The following is a 20,180-nucleotide window of genomic DNA, read 5'->3' as shown; positions in this document are numbered from 1 at the left end:
TGGCAAAACAGGCTTTACATTAATGATTGTTACCATATTTAATATTCTGTGGAGAAGTTGTACGGTCCAGAGCAGAGTTTTGGGAAATAGTTATAGCATTATATTGAAACACAAATCTTTTAAATGTGAATTGTGTTCTGACACAATCTCTTTTCACACTCCCAATTGGCCTCTTTGTCACATTTTTGCCCTAGCTCCTGCCATTAAGAGGTGTTTCTCTTTTCAGAGCACCAGACTCTGACACTGGAACCTCCTCTGGTACTCAGCAGCACAGGGTGGCTGAGGAGAGCACAAACAAATAAGGAAGTACAGAGGGACTTCTATCAGCCAGTTCTCAGTAGATCAGGCATTTTCTGAGATAGAAGTTGCATTAGACTATCACATTTAATAAACTTGAGGGATTCTTCATCAATTTGTGTAAAATTCGTATATTTTTAGCCTACTATTAAGTACATTATGCTTTTAATTTTTTACTCTGAATACCTCAAAATCATATTAGTCATCCCATTATTTTCTGAGAATTATTTAAAAATCACTCTGTATTGACCCTTTCCATATAATTGAAGACTTCATATACCTTTACAGGTCTCTTTCTTGCCTTTTCTGAGAGAAGGAATGTCCCAGTCTGGCTACAGTCTCTTCATCTGAATCCATTTTATGCCCTTGAACAGCTTTCTCACCTTTCTCCATAGCTTATACAGGTTTATTTTCTGATGACTTCTTTTTGAGATGCAGTGACTAGAGTAATACATGGTACACAAGGAGTTAGTGCACCAAAACTTTATATACTGGTGTAAAAATGTTGTAAAATATGTTTTTGCTTTCTTTCTTAGCAATTATTATTCTGGTTGTCAAATGCCTTATCTTTGCCTCCTCGAGAGGCTGAGACTTTGGGACTTTCTCCCAAGACTGACATATCCCTATAGACTTCTTTTCATGGATGCAATATCCACATGCATCTACTGGTTGCATTGCTAAGGAAACATGTGTCAACTAATTAGAGGCATTCTAAAAACTTTTACGACAATAAAGTTGTATTTCACCAATTTAATGGTGTAGGTCATTCTTCAGAAGACACACAAGGCATAGCCTGGCAAAACAGGCTTTACATTAATGATTGTTACCATATTTAATATTCTGTGGAGAAGTTGTACGGTCCAGAGCAGAGTTTTGGGAAATAGTTATAGCATTATATTGAAACACAAATCTTTTAAATGTGAATTGTGTTCTGACACAATCTCTTTTCACACTCCCAATTGGCCTCTTTGTCACATTTTTGCCCTATTCCAGTCTTCTAATATTCAAATCTCCTCTAACATATTAATACTCAATCTAATACTCTCTTTTTACACAAGCACTCCTTAGTCTATCAGGAGAGAGGAGCTTCTCTTTTCTACTATGGTCAAACCATAACAGGTACACAAGGAGTTAGTGCACCAAAACTTTATATACTGGTTTAAAAATGTTGTAAAATATGTTTTTGCTTTCTTTCTTAGCAATTATTATTCTGGTTGTCAAATGCCTTATCTTTGCCTCCTCGAGAGGCTGAGACTTTGGGACTTTCTCCCAAGACTGACATATCCCTATAGACTTCTTTTCATGGATGCAATATCCACATGCATCTACTGGTTGCATTGCTAAGGAAACATGTGTCAACTAATTAGAGGCATTCTAAAAACTTTTACGACAATAAAGTTGTATTTCACCAATTTAATGGTGTAGGTCATTCTTCAGAAGACACACAAGGCATAGCCTGGCAAAACAGGCTTTACATTAATGATTGTTACCATATTTAATATTCTGTGGAGAAGTTGTACGGTCCAGAGCAGAGTTTTGGGAAATAGTTATAGCATTATATTGAAACACAAATCTTTTAAATGTGAATTGTGTTCTGACACAATCTCTTTTCACACTCCCAATTGGCCTCTTTGTCACATTTTTGCCCTAGCTCCTGCCATTAAGAGGTGTTTCTCTTTGCTTTTGGTTGTAGTTACTGATGAACATGATACCTAAAAATCACTCTCAATGTGTCCCGTTTTAAATTGAACACTGATATATGTATTAGCAGGATTGATGTGACTGGTTTTCAGAGACTGTTGGAAGTTAAAGCAAGGAAGTTCTTCGAAAGACCTGGATGAAACACTTAGACCTGTGTGGCTTAGACACCTGTGTATGGCAGGAGCAGAAGTGTGAAAGTAACTCATGAGTGTTAGTTCAGAATAATGTTTTTTTCAGGTATACTTGGCATGTAAGATGATAGAGCTCTAAATACTTAATAGTAAATGTTTTCCCATTGAGTAATGTGCAAAATATCAGTGAGGATACAATTGAAAATTGAAAGCATGTGGGCACATTATACCTAATTCCTGCAGACAGTTTGGAAAATACCTTTTAATCTCTCAGTGATACACTTTAAATTCATGTTCCCCTACTGTAAGAGTTGGCAGGCTAAATTGCCTTATGATGTGGGTACCTAGCAGAGCCTTATGGCTCTTCTAATACAGTAAGCAGTGTGGTCAACAGGGGCACACAGGTATCAACAGTTCTTGTCCCCTAAAATATAAGATAAACAGAGACATTTACTGAGGACTAATGAAGCATCATTGCTTTTGGTGTCTTCCTTACTTCAGTTTGTCCAGTCCTAGGAAACCTCCTATAAATGGTGTACAACTTCTTAACGAAGAGTTTAAATAATTTTGTTCTTTTTTTCCTGCCATTAATTCTTTTTATTTGTACATTCTAATGTGTAGTTTTAGCCTTTTAAAGAAATTAAACTAGATGATCTATTTTACTCTGTTAAAGACAGCATCATTAATAACATTATTATGCCACTGAAAAAAGTAGAAAAGCTGCAGTCTCTCTGCATAGCAATAAGCATGGACACAGTTTTTCATGTGTACATAGAATTTAAAAGGCAATAATGCATGTTAACAGATTTGTCTGGACAAATTTACTTAACAGCTATACCCATGCTTTAATAATGAACATGGCAAACAGCATCTAATTACTGCAGTTGGATGGCAAAGTGTCAGTGCCCTTCAATCTGTTCCTTGTCTGCTTCCACTGCTCCACATGCTCCTGCTGATCCACAGCTCACCCGCTCAAGCATGTTACTCTCTAGACTGCCGGGACACAGAATGTTTCTTCTGGAACCCTGGTTTGCAATCTCAATCCCTCTGAAATCAGACATTCCCAACACAGCCTTGGCTGGCTGGTTACATAGTACAGAGTATATTATTTCATTTTTAGCTGGGGCAAGGCTACTTCTGGAGGAGATCAGTAACTAAAAGTCTCCTTTCAGGATTAAGGACAGAGATAAAAGGGGTAGGGAGATACGGTGAGCACTGTCACAAACTCCATTGTTTTATTTGGTAGCATTCTGGCAAATGCAGTTTTTACTGCACTTGCATTTGTATTCAGAAAGCTGAGTCAAGAATTTTAAATCCCAGTGTATTATGCTCTGCTCACAATTCAGTGCTTTTAATTAAGAATGAAAACTGTGCCTAATTGACAATCTTTGAAAAGAATTTCCAGCCTTCCCACATCATTTGGCTTGGCACTAGAGAAATCAATGTGACAGGGGAAGTTGATCGATGAAATCTAACTCTGTCTAGTCTGCATTAATAGATACACACATTATTCATATGATGCCACACATAAAAAAACATTTTACACACAAGGAGGTTCTTTTCAAAAACGTTACAGTCAAGTCCCAAAGCTTTAGGACGAGACTGTGTGCAAAACCCAACTGGTAGTATACAGGTTCAGTGTGTTTTAGCACCTACCAAGTGACCCCACCTCTGTAGAAAAACAAGCCAAGCTGAGGAGAGCAAGAGCACACAGTGGATGTGAGAGGAGCTTATGGCTCAGAAATGTATCCAATTTGGAAAGGAAGATATTGAGGTTTGCAGTCCAACAGCTAAGCCAAAAGAGAACAAAACTACAAATATTTAGGTTGTCCCCCCAGCTTGCAGAGACACAAGGGCCCAAAAAGCCTGTTTGCAGCACTGCTGACTTGTAAGTGGTGACCCCTTTCTGCCCTTTTGACAAAGAGACAACTCTGAATAGTGCAGTGCTTTGGATCCATGAAGGTACAGAGTTTCTTGCCAGATTTCTGTATTTTTTGGCCCTGGTCTGACACACCCTGGTCAATGGCTTCTCTGAACAGAACTTGGCCACACAACCCATTTGTTCTTACTTACCTGCTCCTTGCTGTCTCCCAACGAGGACATCTGCTCCTGCCATGCAGCCCATGCCCAGAATGCAGACCACAATCCCAATGAAATGAACTGCCTTGTATCGTACCAGTAAGAAGAACCAGGAGAGGAGTATCACCACTGGGATGACAAAACAGTCTAGGAGCTGTCAACAGAGAGAAGAAAAACCAAGAACACATCAACCTGCAAGTACTTTGCCCTGAAGTACTAGGACAGTTTCCAGTAGAGGGAAGCAGGGTTATTTAGTTTGTGATAGCACTTTCTACCAAGAGAAAGTGTATTCAAGTGGCTCTTCATTCATCAGACATGGGGTAAGACTGTCCATGACAATTCCATGAATTCAGGAGAGCTGTGCTCTATGATAACACTCAAACACACTGCACTTGGATTCAGATGCATATTTCAAAGCCACAGGAAGAAAATCTAGGCCAAAAGAGAGTCACACCACTCTGGTCCTCACCTCCAGTGATTAATAGACAAGGACGGAAGGTAGCTTTCCTGCAGTCTAGACATACACTTTAATTCAGTCATTCCAGGTTGAGATATTAGGAATGTTCATAACACACAAGTTGAATGGATTTATTAAATCTGTCTATATAAATCAGGGGTTTTCTGCATGCAGAATGCTTATGAAAAATCTGCCCCCTGTGGCCGCTGTTATCTCTGTGAAAATAGAGTCCCATATGCCTTTAAAGGAAAAAAAAAACAAAAAACCCAAAACCCCATCTTGCATGCAATGCAAGAAACTCACTCTTCTTGTCAATATACCCTTGGAAAGAACTTTCTCAAAGAAATGTTATGAAATGCAATTTTTTATTGTTTGTTTTTTTTTCAGAGACATCAAGCAATAGGCCCAGAAAAGATGTGATAAAAAAAGAAATGTATCAAATATTTGTGAGAGGACCTTCAGATTTTCAAATTAAAATATATTTTAGAAACTAAACTGCACATCACCAGGAAACAAAAATCCTGTGTAAGAAACACCCAAAGAAACTTGACTTTAATCACACTTCCCAAAAGGACAGAGGTAATGAAGAGTTCCAATTCTGTGGACTAATGATGGGATTTAAGAAATTGTGCAGGATACACTACTGTTCAATGCCAGTTGATACAGCATGCACCAAAGCTAGATGACATGCATCTTCTTCCTAATGAAAATGTCTGGAACAACCAAAGAAGGAGAACCATGAACTGTGTCCATAGCTCTTGAAAAAATCCTCCAGATATTGTTACCTTCATTTTAGGTGATGTTGTTTGATTTTTCCTCCCTTTGAACCCATCACATGTTACTTGCTTTCTCAGTGTGATTTAGCACTAAGGACACTGTTATCAAATAAAGATCAAACCCCTTTTAACTTCTTTGTCCTTCCATGTGTTATTTGAAGGAAAGAAAGATTTTTGGATTATTCCAAGAATTTTACTGTTTAGAAAACTAATGTTTTGCATGTGGGATACATATGTAATAAACACTGTATTTGTGGAATAAGAAAAAAAAAATTTGGACTGAGAATAATTTCCCTGAAACTTTGAAAAACAGCAGCGTGCAGTGAAAACCCATTCATTTCAAGATTTCCCAGACAGTGAGACACAAAAGGCTTCAGAGGAAAACCAGTGTATCAGTGGGACCATGCTTCTCTTGGCAGGCTTAAACAGTCCCAAAGAGCTGCAGAACAGATGAGGGAAATTACAAATGGGAATGGTCGATGCTAAAAGCAGGTTCTGCATTCAAAGTGAGAGCGAATCATCTAAAAGTCATGGTCAGGCCTCTTTACAGTGAAAATTTTCTGCAGCAGTCCTCCATCGTTCACTGACAGAACACAAAAAGGGACAAAGTCTGAAAGAACTGGAACAAGCTTCTTTGCCTGCATGGAGCCTCTGCTCTGCCCCCGCAGCGCACCCAGCTCACACCTGGCAGCTGGGCTGGGCAGAGGCACACACAAGCAACACGGCACATCCACATCTACAGCTCCAGAAGCTGTGCTGCTGGGAGCAGCTGTCTCCTGGGGCAGGGAGAGCTGCTGGCAGGAGTACCGAGCACACACATTGAATCCTGGGCACCCTTCGGTGTAACCTATGGGATGTGGGCACAGTTCAGCAGCTCCTGTCTCACTCCACACTCACTCATCATGCCTGAACTCACTGTATGTCTGTCCTTCAGCAGCTGCACTGGCACACACTACACCCATCTCCTCTGCCAAAGGTGGTACCAAACAGCAAGGAGGCAGGCACTTCTCCCTCTGCTCACAGCTCTCCCTGAGGGTTTGGATTCCTCTGCCACTTTCCCAGTGCAGCATTGAACAGATGAATTTAACTTACCATTTTCTGACCTCATCACAGTTTTCCATCACTTAATGTGTGGCTACAAGGAAGATGGAAGCTCTTTCTTTAACAGAAATCGCATGGGGAATCATAGAATCATAAATTATAGAAGGATTTGGATTGGAAGGGACCTTGAAGATGATCCGGTTCCAGGCCCCCTGCCATGGGCAGAAACAGTTTCCACTAGACAAGGTTGTTCAAAGCTCCATCCAACCTGGTCTGGAATACTTCCAGGGACAGACCATCCACAGGTTGATCATCTGGGCAACCTGTTCCAGGGCCTTACCACTCTCAGAGGGAAGAATTTCTTCCTACTGTCTGATCTAATCCTGCACTCCTCCAGTTTAAACCCTTGCCCCTTGTCCTGCCACTACATGCCCTTATCAAAAGTCCTTCTCCAGCTCTCCTGTAGACCTCTTTAGGCACTGAAATGCTGCTACAAAGTCACCCCAGAGCTTTCTCTTCTCCACTCTGAGTAATCCCAATTTTCTCAGCCTTTCTTCAGAGGAGAGGTGTTTCATCCCTCTAATCATCTTTGTGGCCTCCTCTGGACTGGCATCAGTAATTCTATGGACTTCCTGCGATGGGACCCCAGAGCTGGATGCAGTATTCCAGGTGGTGTCTCATCAGAGGGGAGTAGAAGGAAGACAAGGGGCAAGGAACACAAGTGACACTGGGAAAGGTTTCATCTCAATAAAGAAAGAATTTTTTTCACAGTGGGAACAAACTCCACAGAGACATGGTAGGGTCACCGGAGATTTTCAAGATGTGACTGGGCATGGTGCTAAATAATCTCATCTAGGCTCCCTTTCCCACAAAAGGCTAGGCCAGTTTGGAGGGCTCTCCTAAGCTGGGCTGTTCAATGAGTCTAAATTGTTCTATGAGTTTAAAAATTGCTGTGCCTGCTGTGTGTACTTCAACATGCAAATTCCCACTAACAGTCTTCTAGAGGAAGATTTTGAAAATTCCTCTTGTTCCATAAATATTTAAACATACCTATGCTTTCAAGTGTGTGAATGAGTGTCTTTTAAGCAGTAACATGAAAGGACATGTGAACAGAAACTTTCACAAACAGACAATGCTGATAACAGCCAGAAAACGCCTCCTTGGGCTGGCAGAATAATTCACAAATTGTTATTTGGAATGCTCCATTATCAACAGATACAAACACGAAATGCAGGTAATGTTCACTGACATTATATAGTTCTTAAACTGTGCTTAGTTTATACCTTTAATTAAAGAATGAGGCAGACAGAAATAAATTAGGTTACTACGATGTAATAAATAAGATAATCTAGAAAATATTATTAACTCTTTCAGGTATTGCTTTAAATTTCACTTCTCCAGGTGTAAATTCAGCCTGCTTTTCTTTTTTTCCTCAGATAAACCTGACTAGTAGAAGAAAAAAATGCACATATATTTCCACAGAGATTAAAGGATTACCTCATCTGCAACAGGACTTTTTTATTGATGGGGGGTTTTTTTGCCTTTTTCTTTCTTTGTTTGTTATTAATTATTTCAGCTATTAAGAAAAAATATTATACCTAATTATAATTTTTCTGTCTATAAAGCTTTTACAGTAACAAAGACAGATTATGCTTAGCTGAATTTCATTTATAGTACATAAAGGTTAGTTGTTTATCAATATTTCTCAAATAATAACCTCCAATATTTTCCTTCCTTTTAATTGTTTATTTAAAAGGTATTACCTGTACCCTGTCATTAAGGTAAATTAATGAGTGGTCTGATTTTAATCAACGTTCCTGTTAATCATAGAAGTTATTATATCTCACTAACCTAAAAGAAAACATATTTCCTGTGTTGCCATGGGGTGGTGCAGACCACGTTCTTTGACACTGCTGTGTTTGTGGCTTTCTTCAGTCACAGCTCTGAATGGGGCTGCTTTAGAAGGCAGGATACAAAAATATGTAATCTATTGATATACTGTCCTATAGAAACTTCTTTTTATTCTTTTTATTTTAAGAATGTTATGTTGTTGTAGAAATTGAAGGTTATTATTTGACTCTAAAAGATATCACACTGCATCTAAGTCTGTTGATGAAACACACTGTTGAAATCTATTTCCTCTGATTACTTGTTTGTTAAATTATTATCCTTGTGAATCAAAGACAAATGCTCTCTTGCTACCAGTAAAAATCCAGTCTCTGTTCTCACAAATTCAGCATCTCTCTGCATATCTACAGCAAGAATGTTCTGTCAAATCATTGGAAGGGAGAGCTGGCAAGCTTTAGAAGAGAGGTCTGTAGTACAGAGTGAACTGCTGATCTGCAGTGATATCAAAAAGAAAAAAGCTGGTCAGCAAACTCCCTATGGGAACAGCTGAGCTGAATCTTCCTTTTTAAACATTCATTGGATTTCCCGCCCCCCCCCCCCCAGTTACAAGCCCTTTTTTTTCACATTAGGGGTTTCTCATTAGCGCTGCCCTGCAGCAAATCATGCGGAGAATCAGCTGCAGCCTCCACTTCCCCTGCTCTCCAGAGCAGAGGGATCAGTACAACCAGTGTCGCATCTGTCAAACACTGTATGGTCAAGCACACGTGATGGCCACAGAATTCCAGCATGTGACCTGGAAATTTTAATACAACAGCAAGTGCAATAGCCAGTGAGAGACACAGCTTCTGTTATTTACTTTGGTTTTTTCCAGAGGAAGAAAGGGTTTGCTGCCTGTTCAAGGGCTTTTTCTCCTCCAGTTTTCAGACCACCTCCACATCACACACACTTGATTCAACAAATGCAGATGAGATGTGAACCCTCACAGAGCTGGATGCCAGCTGCCGGGGGAGTTGCATTGCAATTATGCTGCCCTGCAACCAAAATCTTCCGCAGAAAAGGTATGGATGCTGACAGGGTTATTTCAAACAATTCACATAAAAATGGGAGCACTGTTTTTATCTTTCATGTTTCTATCTGCTACCTCATCACAACTTTACCACTTTCTTGCACGGCTTTTATTTAATCACAAAATTAATGTGAAACCATTAACCTTTCATTCAGTCAAAATGTACAGTACTTCAGGTATGGAGACTGGTGAAAGAACCAGTGATGTAATTTGTTTTCAAAAAATTTAAAAATGTGTATTTCCATGATGTGGAAAAAACAAAAGCTAGAAGAGTGCTCCCAGTCTCCTCTACAAGATCTCAATTTTTTCTCTGCCCACAAGATTTTGCCCACAATTTTCCACTTCTTCTTTGCCCACAAGATCTCCATTTTTTTCTTTATGCTTCTAGAACTGTTCCTTTTAGTTTCTTTAATCTTTAATCGGTTCTCAGTGTTTTCTTTTTCCCTGTGGACACAGAAACTCTGACTAATGAAAGACCTTTACCTCTATTTGACTTGTATGTATCAAAACCTAAGATGAGGAATCTCACAGCTTCAGCTTTCTGTGCACATACAAGGAGTTTAGAGGTTTCTTGAAGTTGCATTAAATGAAAGGTGGTGGTCACATCCAAACCACAGTTCTTCTGCTCTAAACTCTCTACACAAGGACATGCCTTACCACCAACATGAATAACCACATCTTGACTCCTTTAAAAAAATACCTCTTCATCATTCTGTACATGAACTCCAGGTGTACTTATACAGATCTGTCCAGAAAAAACATACCAACAAACAGACCACGGAAATGGTCTCTCCTTCAATTGACTTCCTCTGATTCTACATACTACTGTCAGAAAAAGATCATTGTGAGACAGTTCTGCCAGCAGGCATGTGTTTCTGCAGAATCATCCCCCACCCCCATTTTCTGTTCAGCTTCTCTCAAAGTAAGCTGACTGGGTAAGAGCTGGGCAGATCATTTTCTCAAGGCTACACATTAGAAACTTCTCCATATCACCACCTGCTTTACCTATGTGGGGGATGAGATCCCAGCCTAAGATAATTCATGGATCCCTCCTACAGGAAAACCCCTGCTTTTGCATGTCACCTGCCAGAATATGCAAAATGGGCACAGGAGGCCAAAACCTCTGCTCTTGTAATGGGCACAGCTCCACTGAATTTAATGAGATTTTGCATATTTATGTTAGTAAAAACTTTGGCTTTGGGAGAATTTTGCCAGTACAGGAGCTCTGGATACTGAGAGCTCTGTTGACTTCAAACCCATATACAGAGACCGTGGATACTGTAGGACCCAGTTTGCACACCACAGATATGTAATAAGTTAAAAGACAGAAGAGTAACTCAAAGTCTGATAATAAATCAGATACAAGATAGCCTCTCACAGTAGAAATGTACAGTATGCAACACTTCCACAAAATGCTGATCTGCAAACTTTATTAATGTTGCTCTATTTCCTCACTGCCCTGAAGCAGAACAGGAAAGTATGGTCAATCTTACATTCATAGGATGGGAGGGGGAAGGGAAGGAGAGGGATTTATCTCTGCTTTTGGGATAATTCACATTAGCTGCCACCAGAAAAAGTGGATCAACAACTTCAACATTGCACATCCCCTGCTCCCTGCCTCCCAGATTTGCTTCAAAACCATCTCAAACCTTCTGCCTCAATGTACTTTGAGTCCACAGGGACCAAGAACAAAGACTATTGCCATCCAGCTCTACTATAATAAGCGCTTACTGCTGATTCCTTTCCTTTTCTGGTGGTTGTTGTTGAGATATGAAAACTGCCAGAGGTAATTGGAAGTGTGATGTACTGCTCAGCCTCACAGTGATCTAAGAGTTGAGAACATCAGCATCATAGCTTTATAGCCTGTCTCCTGGTGTCTATAAATCCCAGCTTTTACTACCTTTGTTTTCATCATGCCAATCAAAGGCTTGACTGCCCAAGGAATAAATTGCCAGATAAATTGCTATTTGGAAACATCTCTCTCTCCTTGACAGTGCCTCTCTTCTTATGACATTGTATGTATACTCTGCAGCAACATTATGCAAGGTGTTGCAGAAATAATCCAGATTTCTGTGTGATGTCATAACATAGAAAAAGGATAACCTCTAGGAGGTGCAACGTGAGTGTAATATGGAGATGGATAGAACAATGTATTGGAGCAAGGAGAGCTAATTAATTTGTGGAGAAGGGTGAGGGCAGTCTGCCTCATAAGACAGCTTGATATGATGAGAAAGCAAGTACTGGCAGAAAATATTACAATTGTTAGTACATAACAGGCTTAGTGGAAGACATTATGGATTTAGGAGGATGTGTGAGTGTGGTACACTGTAAATACAGTACAGGCAAGTTGAAGTTAAAACACAGTTTCAAGGAAATGTAATATCTAGATCTAAGTAACTGCAATAACTTCAGAATCTTTTAATTCCCTCTGGGGGACACAATTTTATCTGCTGTGTAAAACTGTCTCTAACAGTATTTAAAACTTCTTCTTGAACAGTTATTAAACCTTCCACAGTCTGTCACCAGGATTGTTTTCAAACCCATTAGGATAAATATGACATGCATTACCACAAGCAGTCTGGAAGTTAACTACATAGCTTTTAAAACTAATCCATGGGACCAGGTACTAGTGTACAAGGGAGTGCATAGTGTATGATCTGTATCTGGAACAGCTGACATGCAAGAAGGCTGCAAAATGTACTGCAAGTCAAAGTAAGACAACAAACAGAAACTAAAGATCATTTCACAAGTTTGAGCCATCTGGGAATCCACACACCTATGTCTGATAACATTAAGTGTGACTGATTTCTGGTACTTCTCAAAATAAATGGGTTTGGATATCGAATTGATCCACTTATAAACTCTTGTGTCTTACTTGACTCAGGTTTTTAAGAGTACCCTCTAGGAAACAGTTTTCATTACTAGCCTGAGCATTTTCATGGCCACAGAAAGCTTGAATTGCTGTGCCCTCAGCTGAGATGGAATTAAGTCAAGCCCTTTCTGTGGGCCACTGCTTTAAAAGCTGTGACTTAATGAAAAAGGTGGCTCCACACTTACAGTTTGGAAAGCACTCCAAGCTTTCTGCAAGCACTTGGGGCGTGCTAAGATCATATCTAACAAATTGAGTTCCTTGGTGTACTTTGATGTAGCAATACTTAGCTTTTGGGTTTTTAGTGGAGGTAGGTATTTAGGCATCTATCTGCATCAATACAGAACCACTCTGGGCATGCAAAGAGCCAGAGCTTAAAGCTACCAAAGAACAAGCAACCTGATAGGCTAAAACATGTTTTCATGCCCCAAGATCATGCTCTGAGCAGCGAGGGAAGGGATAATAGATGACATTTTATATTTGTAGACAATTAGATGTGAGTTTCTTGCATTGCTCCATTGAACAGAGTTGTCTTTGGATTGCACTGCTGGTGCCTACAAGGGGAATCTTGGGCTTTATCCTTAGCAAATGACCTACACTGAAATGACTGAAACATAAATAGTTCATTGATTTTCAATCTAAATTCTACATCACCTAATTTGTAAGGGAGGTATTTTAGTTGTTTGTTGAGTTTTTTTTAAAGAGGAAAATTATGTGTTCTGGGCTTCACAGTACTTTGCTTTCATCTTATGATGAAACTGACTGCCACATTCTCCAATAGTAATTATAGAGTACAAGAAGATTTGAAATAATCAGAAGCATGTCCAAAAGTAAAGGTTAGGTAACACATTCATTTCTGATTTGTGCCTATGTGTTCTCATTCACTGTGATTCTGAAGGCATTTGGAGAAAGATATGTAGGAAGGTTTATTAGAAAATCCTGTTTTCCCAGATCAAAGCCAAAAGAGAATCTTAAAATATAGGAAAATTTGGGTGTGAAACACTGAACAAAAGTAGGGCACCATTTTTAGTCTTTTCATGGAACCATGATGAAATAATATCAAATATTAAAAAACAAAAGGAGAGAGTAAAAACTAGAAACTCTGACAGTCCTAAGAGTTTAAAGGTACTTGTCAAGCAAAGCTGTTGAATGTTAAGAGTTTTATGGTGAAGCTGAAATCAAAGCATTTGCAATAAAAGTGTATTTTTACTGTTAAGCTTTGGCTTTCTGCTGAGACCAGTGTAATGTTTTTTTTGGCTAAAAGCACCACAGCACTGCACACTTGCATGTTAGTTTTGCATGACAGAGCAGAGATGTCATGTGGAAAAAAGGACATGCTGTAAAACTGACATCCTACCAAAATGGTCCATGTACCACCACTATAAAAATACTCCAAAATTTCTCATTTACTCAAGTGACAATTTCAAAAACTCTTGAAATTTATTTTCTCCATCAAAAAAGCCTTGATGTACATACTGTTGAGTATAAAATCCCCCAGAATTGACTTGAAGGGCTCAATTCTCAGCCTAGTGTGTACACAGGCATAGCTCCCACAGCTTTCAGTCAAAGCCATGCTGATTTGTGGCAGGTAGCAATAGCTTCTTGGGTCTCAGTTCTGAAAGAATTTGAACATTTTTTGCTGTGTGCCAGCAAGCATTTATGGCCTCCCAGGTAGAGCTCCTGCAGGATCAGGCCTTCCAGGACAGAGATCCTTTCTCTTGAGAGTCCTTTCTGTCCTCAAAAATCAAATTCTAGGAAAAGTTTTCTTTTCTTCATCTTCTGTTTTTCACTTTTGCAGTCTTCATTTCATACAACAACACACTTAGACCAATGATGAATAATTCCCTGAGCTGCTTCTGTTTCATCTTTAAATGAAATAGGTTGTTTGGCTACATTTCAGAAAATGTGTCATTTGATTCAACATCTTAATGCATTACCTCATACTTGTCCCATTGTCATCGTATTTTTGGGCTTGTCTCTTAAGAAGCTCATTCATATTAGGGCATGAAATGAATTTAAAATGCAGTAGGTATTCCCAGTCACTCCACATGTATCCCAGCAAATAAGGACAGCTATGGGAAAAGGTGACCCTGTATTCACTCCATGCCTGGAAAAAAGCTTGATAACATTTGAATTCCTACCTGTTCCTTCTTTCAAGCTACATGGGAAAGAAACCTGAGCTCTGTTGTAATTTTGATGTGGAAGAGGTCTAAAAATGGACATGACATTGTCTGTGCCCTCTGACAACTCTCCTGATCCAGCACTCCTCTCTCTCCCTCTCAGTTTAAAAGGAGAACACGGATGATTTCAGCTAACCAATTCCCTGTCGAGTCACAGGCAGTGCCCTTGAACTCTCCTGCCCGCTTTCCTATCACACTGTAACTTTTGATCTGTTGACACAATACACTAAAGGCCATGCTCATTGCATTGCTGGCTCGAGGATCTGCATCTTCTGGAAGTGGGGGGGGTCACAGGTCTGGCCAGATGAACCTTTGGCACGTGCTTGTTGGTGGCTTTGGGAGATGGGATTTAATGACCTGAATCATCCTGCTCAGGCCTCTATTTATACTTGCTATGAGTGAATCACACAAAAGAAGCAATTCAGTTTGCTTTTCTCTTTGAGGCTTTTAGTGGCAGTAAAATCAGAGAATATGAGATTTATGTGGATTTAAGCTTTATTCTATACTAAGTAATCAGATTTGGAAAAGTGTTAAAAACAATATTACATTGTCTGGGCATGATTCAATGAATTCTCAAACCGGGATTCTGATGCCAGAGGCACTTGTGAATATTTAGCATAAACCTCACATTCAGATTCCTTGAATTCATAGTTTTCTTCTATATTTGCTTCTTATTCAGCTAAAGAAGCTCAGGATTTTCCAACACTGATTTTCAGCTATGGAAGAAATATACTCTTAATTAGCTTTGATTCTGCAAAACATTAACTGGCACTCCTTTATTTTATTAATGCCAATGCAAACTTCGGGTAAGTAAGGTGTAGAATACATTGAACACTACCTAGTGTTACTCAGTTATTTAAAAATAATGTAAAGAGGCACTAGACTTGTTTTAGAACAAGTAGCAATTAAGTATTCAATGATTTCTTTCAAGACAGACAATTTCCAGAATCTTAAAAATGTTTCTATTATTCACATTTCCACTTAAATTGAAGGAGCCTGATTCTTTTGTGGTTTTATATATAAAATATCCAGATTGCATCTTTGAATTTCTATTATTCACTTTTCCACTTAAATTCTTTTGTGGTTTTATATATAAAATATCCAGATTGCATCTTTGAAGAAATCGGTACCCTAGCTTTTGCCCACTGCACATATAATTTTTTAGCAGGGATTATACTTTTTGATAGCTGCAGTTGAGCTGTTATATAACACATCTAACGGCTTGCACTGAAGTCAGACTTCTTCATAAAAACTGCATTCATTTTACTTAATGACAACTTTTGCACTCTGATCTAATTACAGGATCCTGAACATCTTCTATTTGGTTTGCTTGGCAAGGCTGTGACAGCAGTGACAGCAGTGGGGGCTGCATGGTGGCTTCTCTGAGAAGCAGCTAGAAGCTGACAGAGCCAATGCCAGTTGTCTCCAAGATGGACCTGCTGCTGCCAAGGCTGAGCCCATCAGTGACAGTGGTAGCACCTCTGGGATAACACAGGTAAGCAGGGAGAAAAAAAAGTAACCCTGTTCAACAGAGACTGCAGCTGGAGAGAGGAGTGAGAACATGTGAGAGTAGCAACTGCAGACACCAAGTGCAGTGCAGAAGGAAAGGGAGGAGGTGCTCCATGTGCCAGAGCAGAGATTCCCCTGCAACCCGTGGTGCAGACCATGCTGAGACAGAATGTCCCTCTGCAGCCCATGGAGGTTCATGGTGGAGCAGAGATTCACCTGCAGGCTGTGCAGAACCCTGTGCTGGAGCACTGCCCAAAGGAGGCTGTGATCCCATGGAAACCCTGTGTTAGAGCAGGCTGCTGGCAGGACCTGTGGACCCATGGAAAAAGAATCCCATGCTGGAGGAAGTTTGCTATCACGACTTGTAACCCTGGAGGGGACCCACTCTGAAACTGATGGTTCCTGAAGGGCTGCACCCTGGGAAAGGGACCTGTGCTGGGGCAGCTTGTGAAGAGCCACAGCCTGTAGAAAGGACTTAGAGTGGAGAAGTTGGTAGAGAAGTGTCTCCTCTTGGAGGGATCCCACACTGGAGTTGATTTGACTGGTAATCGATTTGACTGATTTGCTCGAGTTGTGATTGTTTTGCTTGTGATGGTAACTAGTGAGTAATCTGTCCCTGTCATTACCTTGACCCACAAAACTTCCCTTATATTCCATCTCCCCTGGTTCAGCTGTGGAGGAGAGTAATAGAGTGGCTTTGGTGGACACCTGGTGTTCAGATAGCGTCAGCTCACGCTAGACCTTTAGAAACTCAGATCTAATTAAGGAATCCTTAAAGAAGTGTGCTTGAATTTTCTCCAAGTACAATACAAAGTGAGAAAAATATTTCAGCCAGTTTGAAATTATTTCCTCAAAGGATTAAATTATGTAGGTAATGGCAAAAATGTGATTATGAATGGTTTAGCACAGAGTAATAAAATGAAAGTCAGAATGTTTTTGTACAGTTTGGAAAATACTGATCAATAAAAATAGTCCAATATGACAAAAATGTTCCTTACAAGTCAGCATTAAAAAGTACACAGAAGTCAGAGGCAGCAATTAGCTATTAGTTCACTGAAGCCAATGGATACTACACCACTGACCCCACTGGACCTATTATCTTACCTCAAAAGAGGAAATCCTTTGAGTACTTACCTGTACACTGGTAAGAGTCGTGTATTGATAAGCTTTGACTACCAGGTAGTTGGCTTCTATATCTATTATCCCCAGGATCATGTACTTCCACCATCTCCTCTTCAAAATTGCCAGCAAGTTTTCTTCTCCTGTGGAAGTAAACAAGAACAACTATGTAAGAGTTAGGTTTACATGCCCCAAATACTTATTTGTCCAAAAAAATTATCTAGATCTTTTGCATTTACACTAAGCTGTTGAAAGCCACCATATACAAAGAGGCACTGCAAGGCAGTGAAAACTAACACACTTTATTTGCCTAGCAGATATTAAAAGAGCCAGCTTGGCAAAGTAATATATATACATATATGTGCACATATAAAGTGCTAAAGAATAGAGCAATTATACTTTTTATAAAGTTCCACACATGATGAGACTTCACTGTGAAAGGGGCAGGCTGTGACTGAACACTGTATGACTGGAGGACTTTCAGAGTCTGTAGCCTAAAAAGGAATCTAAGTAGGGTTTACTTGTACTGCCAGAGTACTAGAAATTATATTTGAACGGTCTTGAAACTTTCAAAGCAAGCCCCACTATTCTGAGATTTTTTCATATTGCTGTAGCTTTTCTAAGTGCCCATGATCATCAAAATGGGTGATGGAAAACACAAAAGAAAAGGATCATAATTGTCAATTGCCACCAAAACTTGCTCAGGCTTCCCTATTCTCCTTCATCATTTTCCTCCATCTCAAGTGTGTTCACTCTCTGGTTCAAATGGACATGGTGATATATGGGCTGCTATACCATGGCAGAAACAGCAGGCTCTCTATAGCACAGGTGTCTCAGATCTTGTAAGACTCAACTACAGTAAAACAGATAACTACTTCAAAAGTTAATTCAAAAATCATAGCTGTTAAAGCTTGGCCCTGATGAGTGATTTGAATGGGTGTTTACCTGAAGGAAGCATCTGAATAATTTAATGTTTGTTCATTAACAGGTGTTCACACAAATACTCTTTCAGTGGGATATTATTAGGCAACAGCCTAATTATTTGTTACAGCAATAATGACATTGAGTGCAAAACTGAAAATGCTAAAAGTTTTCTTTCCCTTTCCTTCCTCCTTCTCCTCCTTCCTTGCCTCCCCCCCTTCTCCTCTTTCTTTCTTTCAGTAAGCAGCAGAAAAATAGCAAAAACAAGGTGGTGAGTAGAGTAACACTTAAGACAATGGATAATGTGTAAATACATTTGATCATACCACACTTCCCTGTTACACTTACTAAATCCTATCCTTCAGACATAATTATGACTACATTTATGTACTTTTATGATGATTTGAGCATGTAGTATTATTTCCAATACTTAAAAAATTTATTTAGGAAGAGGTTTTTAAAGGGAATTTGAGATTAGGTGTCCTAATTTATACTGAAATCAGTGTAAACCAAGTCCTTTACAGATATTGTAAGATAAATCCTTTAGAGGTATTGAAACTGTATCTCAAGTTTTTATGCTGCCCAGACAACGCCTTTAAAGCATCAACTGGAAAACAACAATGCAGTGGAAAGATGTGTTAACGTTGCAGAGTGATTTTTCATTTTAATTGTAAAGATAAAGCCAAAAAAATCCAAGACATCAAACTGCAGTCTCTATTCCAACAGTGGAAATCCCATCTGAATCTCTTTTTGTTACTGTAGGACCTTGATGGTACCTACAAAAACAGAGAGAAGCAGCAGGCTCAAGGACTGCACTGGCAGTAGGTTGTCTGAGCCAGGACTGTGGACACAAGTGAAGACCTCTTGGTGCCTTTGGTTTGCCAGTGCTTTCTTCAATTTCCAGCCACAGATCACCGTATTGCTCAGATGTGGCCAACTAAGTCAGCTTTAAAAAGAAATGTAAGGCTATGACTTCTGGCTAATGGGTAAAGTTACAGTTTCCAGGGATGGGAATTAACTCTTCTACAATTTAAACTGGCACACACAGTTCTCTCTTTTTGCTTTCTTGATTCTTTCTTTTCTCTTGATGAAAATAAGAAAAATATTTGCTACATGGTAACTTATCTTTGATTTAGATCTCTGAGATATTCCAAACTGGAAAAAAGCAGTTTCTGCTGAGAATGCTGGGCAGAGCAAAAAGCTCAGGAATCACTTCCAAAGTGGGAGATCTTCTGGGGAGATAGGCAGTAGGAAGATGACCATCTGCAGTGACTGTCAGTCCAATGCTATGGACAGATCAAGGCAGAGGCAGTGGAGTCCTGGTTTTGACAGGTGGCTGAAATGAAATCACCATACTCAAATGTCCCATTCTAGCAAAAAACACCTGATAAAAGGCAACAGTGGAAGATAACTTGGAGAAAGTGTGGGGCTGCCAGCAGTACAGGACCTCTGAACATCAATCACAGATTGAAAACTCAGTGAATTCAGAAAAACAAAGAGAATGGAAATTGGAGTTAAGGAGATAAGTGGGAAGCCTTGACTTGTGAAGACTAAAAGGAGAAACAGAGAGAATCAAGAGCTTTATTCTAAGACTCACATCCTGAATAGAAATAAACATTGCCTTTGTGTAAAAACAATTATGGGAACACAACCATCACACATTATTAAAAACAAAGCAAAAAGAGACAATCTGAGTTTTTCAAAGTATATGTCCCTTGATGACAACTCAAAGCAAACTAATTAGTCATGTCTTTTGAGTTGTCAGCATAGTAGACCAGAAGGACCAAATGTAGATGTCTACACCGGAACCAGCTGGTAAAGCATTTTAAAGGGGTTTTTTCAACTTTTTTTAAAACATGAATTGATTAGAATAAGATACAGTAGGAAGAGAGATTATTTCAGATCATGTCTTTTTGTTATTACTGCAATACATCTGTGACTAGGAGTTTCAGCCAGTCATATAAACAAATATTGAACCATAAAGTGTGCAGGTTAGCTTAAGGGCAACATTTCCCGTGAGACAAAGCACATATTGATGCCAGTGAACATGCATTTATGTAAGTGCACACAGCAATGCTGTCTTTAGACACTGCCTTCTTTTCATGGAGGTCTTCCTTCAAAAAACAACCCTCAACTTCTTTCAGCACTTAAGCTTCTGAAAATGTAAGTCTTCATATTCAGTCTAA

At 39.4% G+C, this 20,180-nt stretch overlaps 1 protein-coding gene across 1 annotated transcript in view; it reads right to left on the bottom strand.

Annotated features, from left to right (window-relative positions):
• SLC35F1 (solute carrier family 35 member F1) overlaps window positions 1-20,180 on the bottom strand; it is a 230,176-nt gene that overhangs the window by 30,463 nt on the left and 179,533 nt on the right. Inside the window, exons 3-4 of the mRNA XM_041469895.1 lie at window positions 17,089-17,216; window positions 4,203-4,362 (exon numbers count right to left, since the gene is read on the bottom strand). Of these exons, the coding sequence (XP_041325829.1) occupies window positions 4,203-4,362; window positions 17,089-17,216 (288 nt within the window). The remainder of the gene's footprint in view (window positions 1-4,202; window positions 4,363-17,088; window positions 17,217-20,180) is intronic.

The sequence above is a fragment of the Pyrgilauda ruficollis genome, unplaced genomic scaffold, assembly GCF_017590135.1.
Source record: "Pyrgilauda ruficollis isolate IOZ18807 unplaced genomic scaffold, ASM1759013v1 scaffold24, whole genome shotgun sequence".
In the NCBI taxonomy this organism is placed as follows: domain Eukaryota; kingdom Metazoa; phylum Chordata; class Aves; order Passeriformes; family Passeridae; genus Pyrgilauda; species Pyrgilauda ruficollis.
This window is presented reverse-complemented; position numbering and strand designations above follow the sequence as displayed.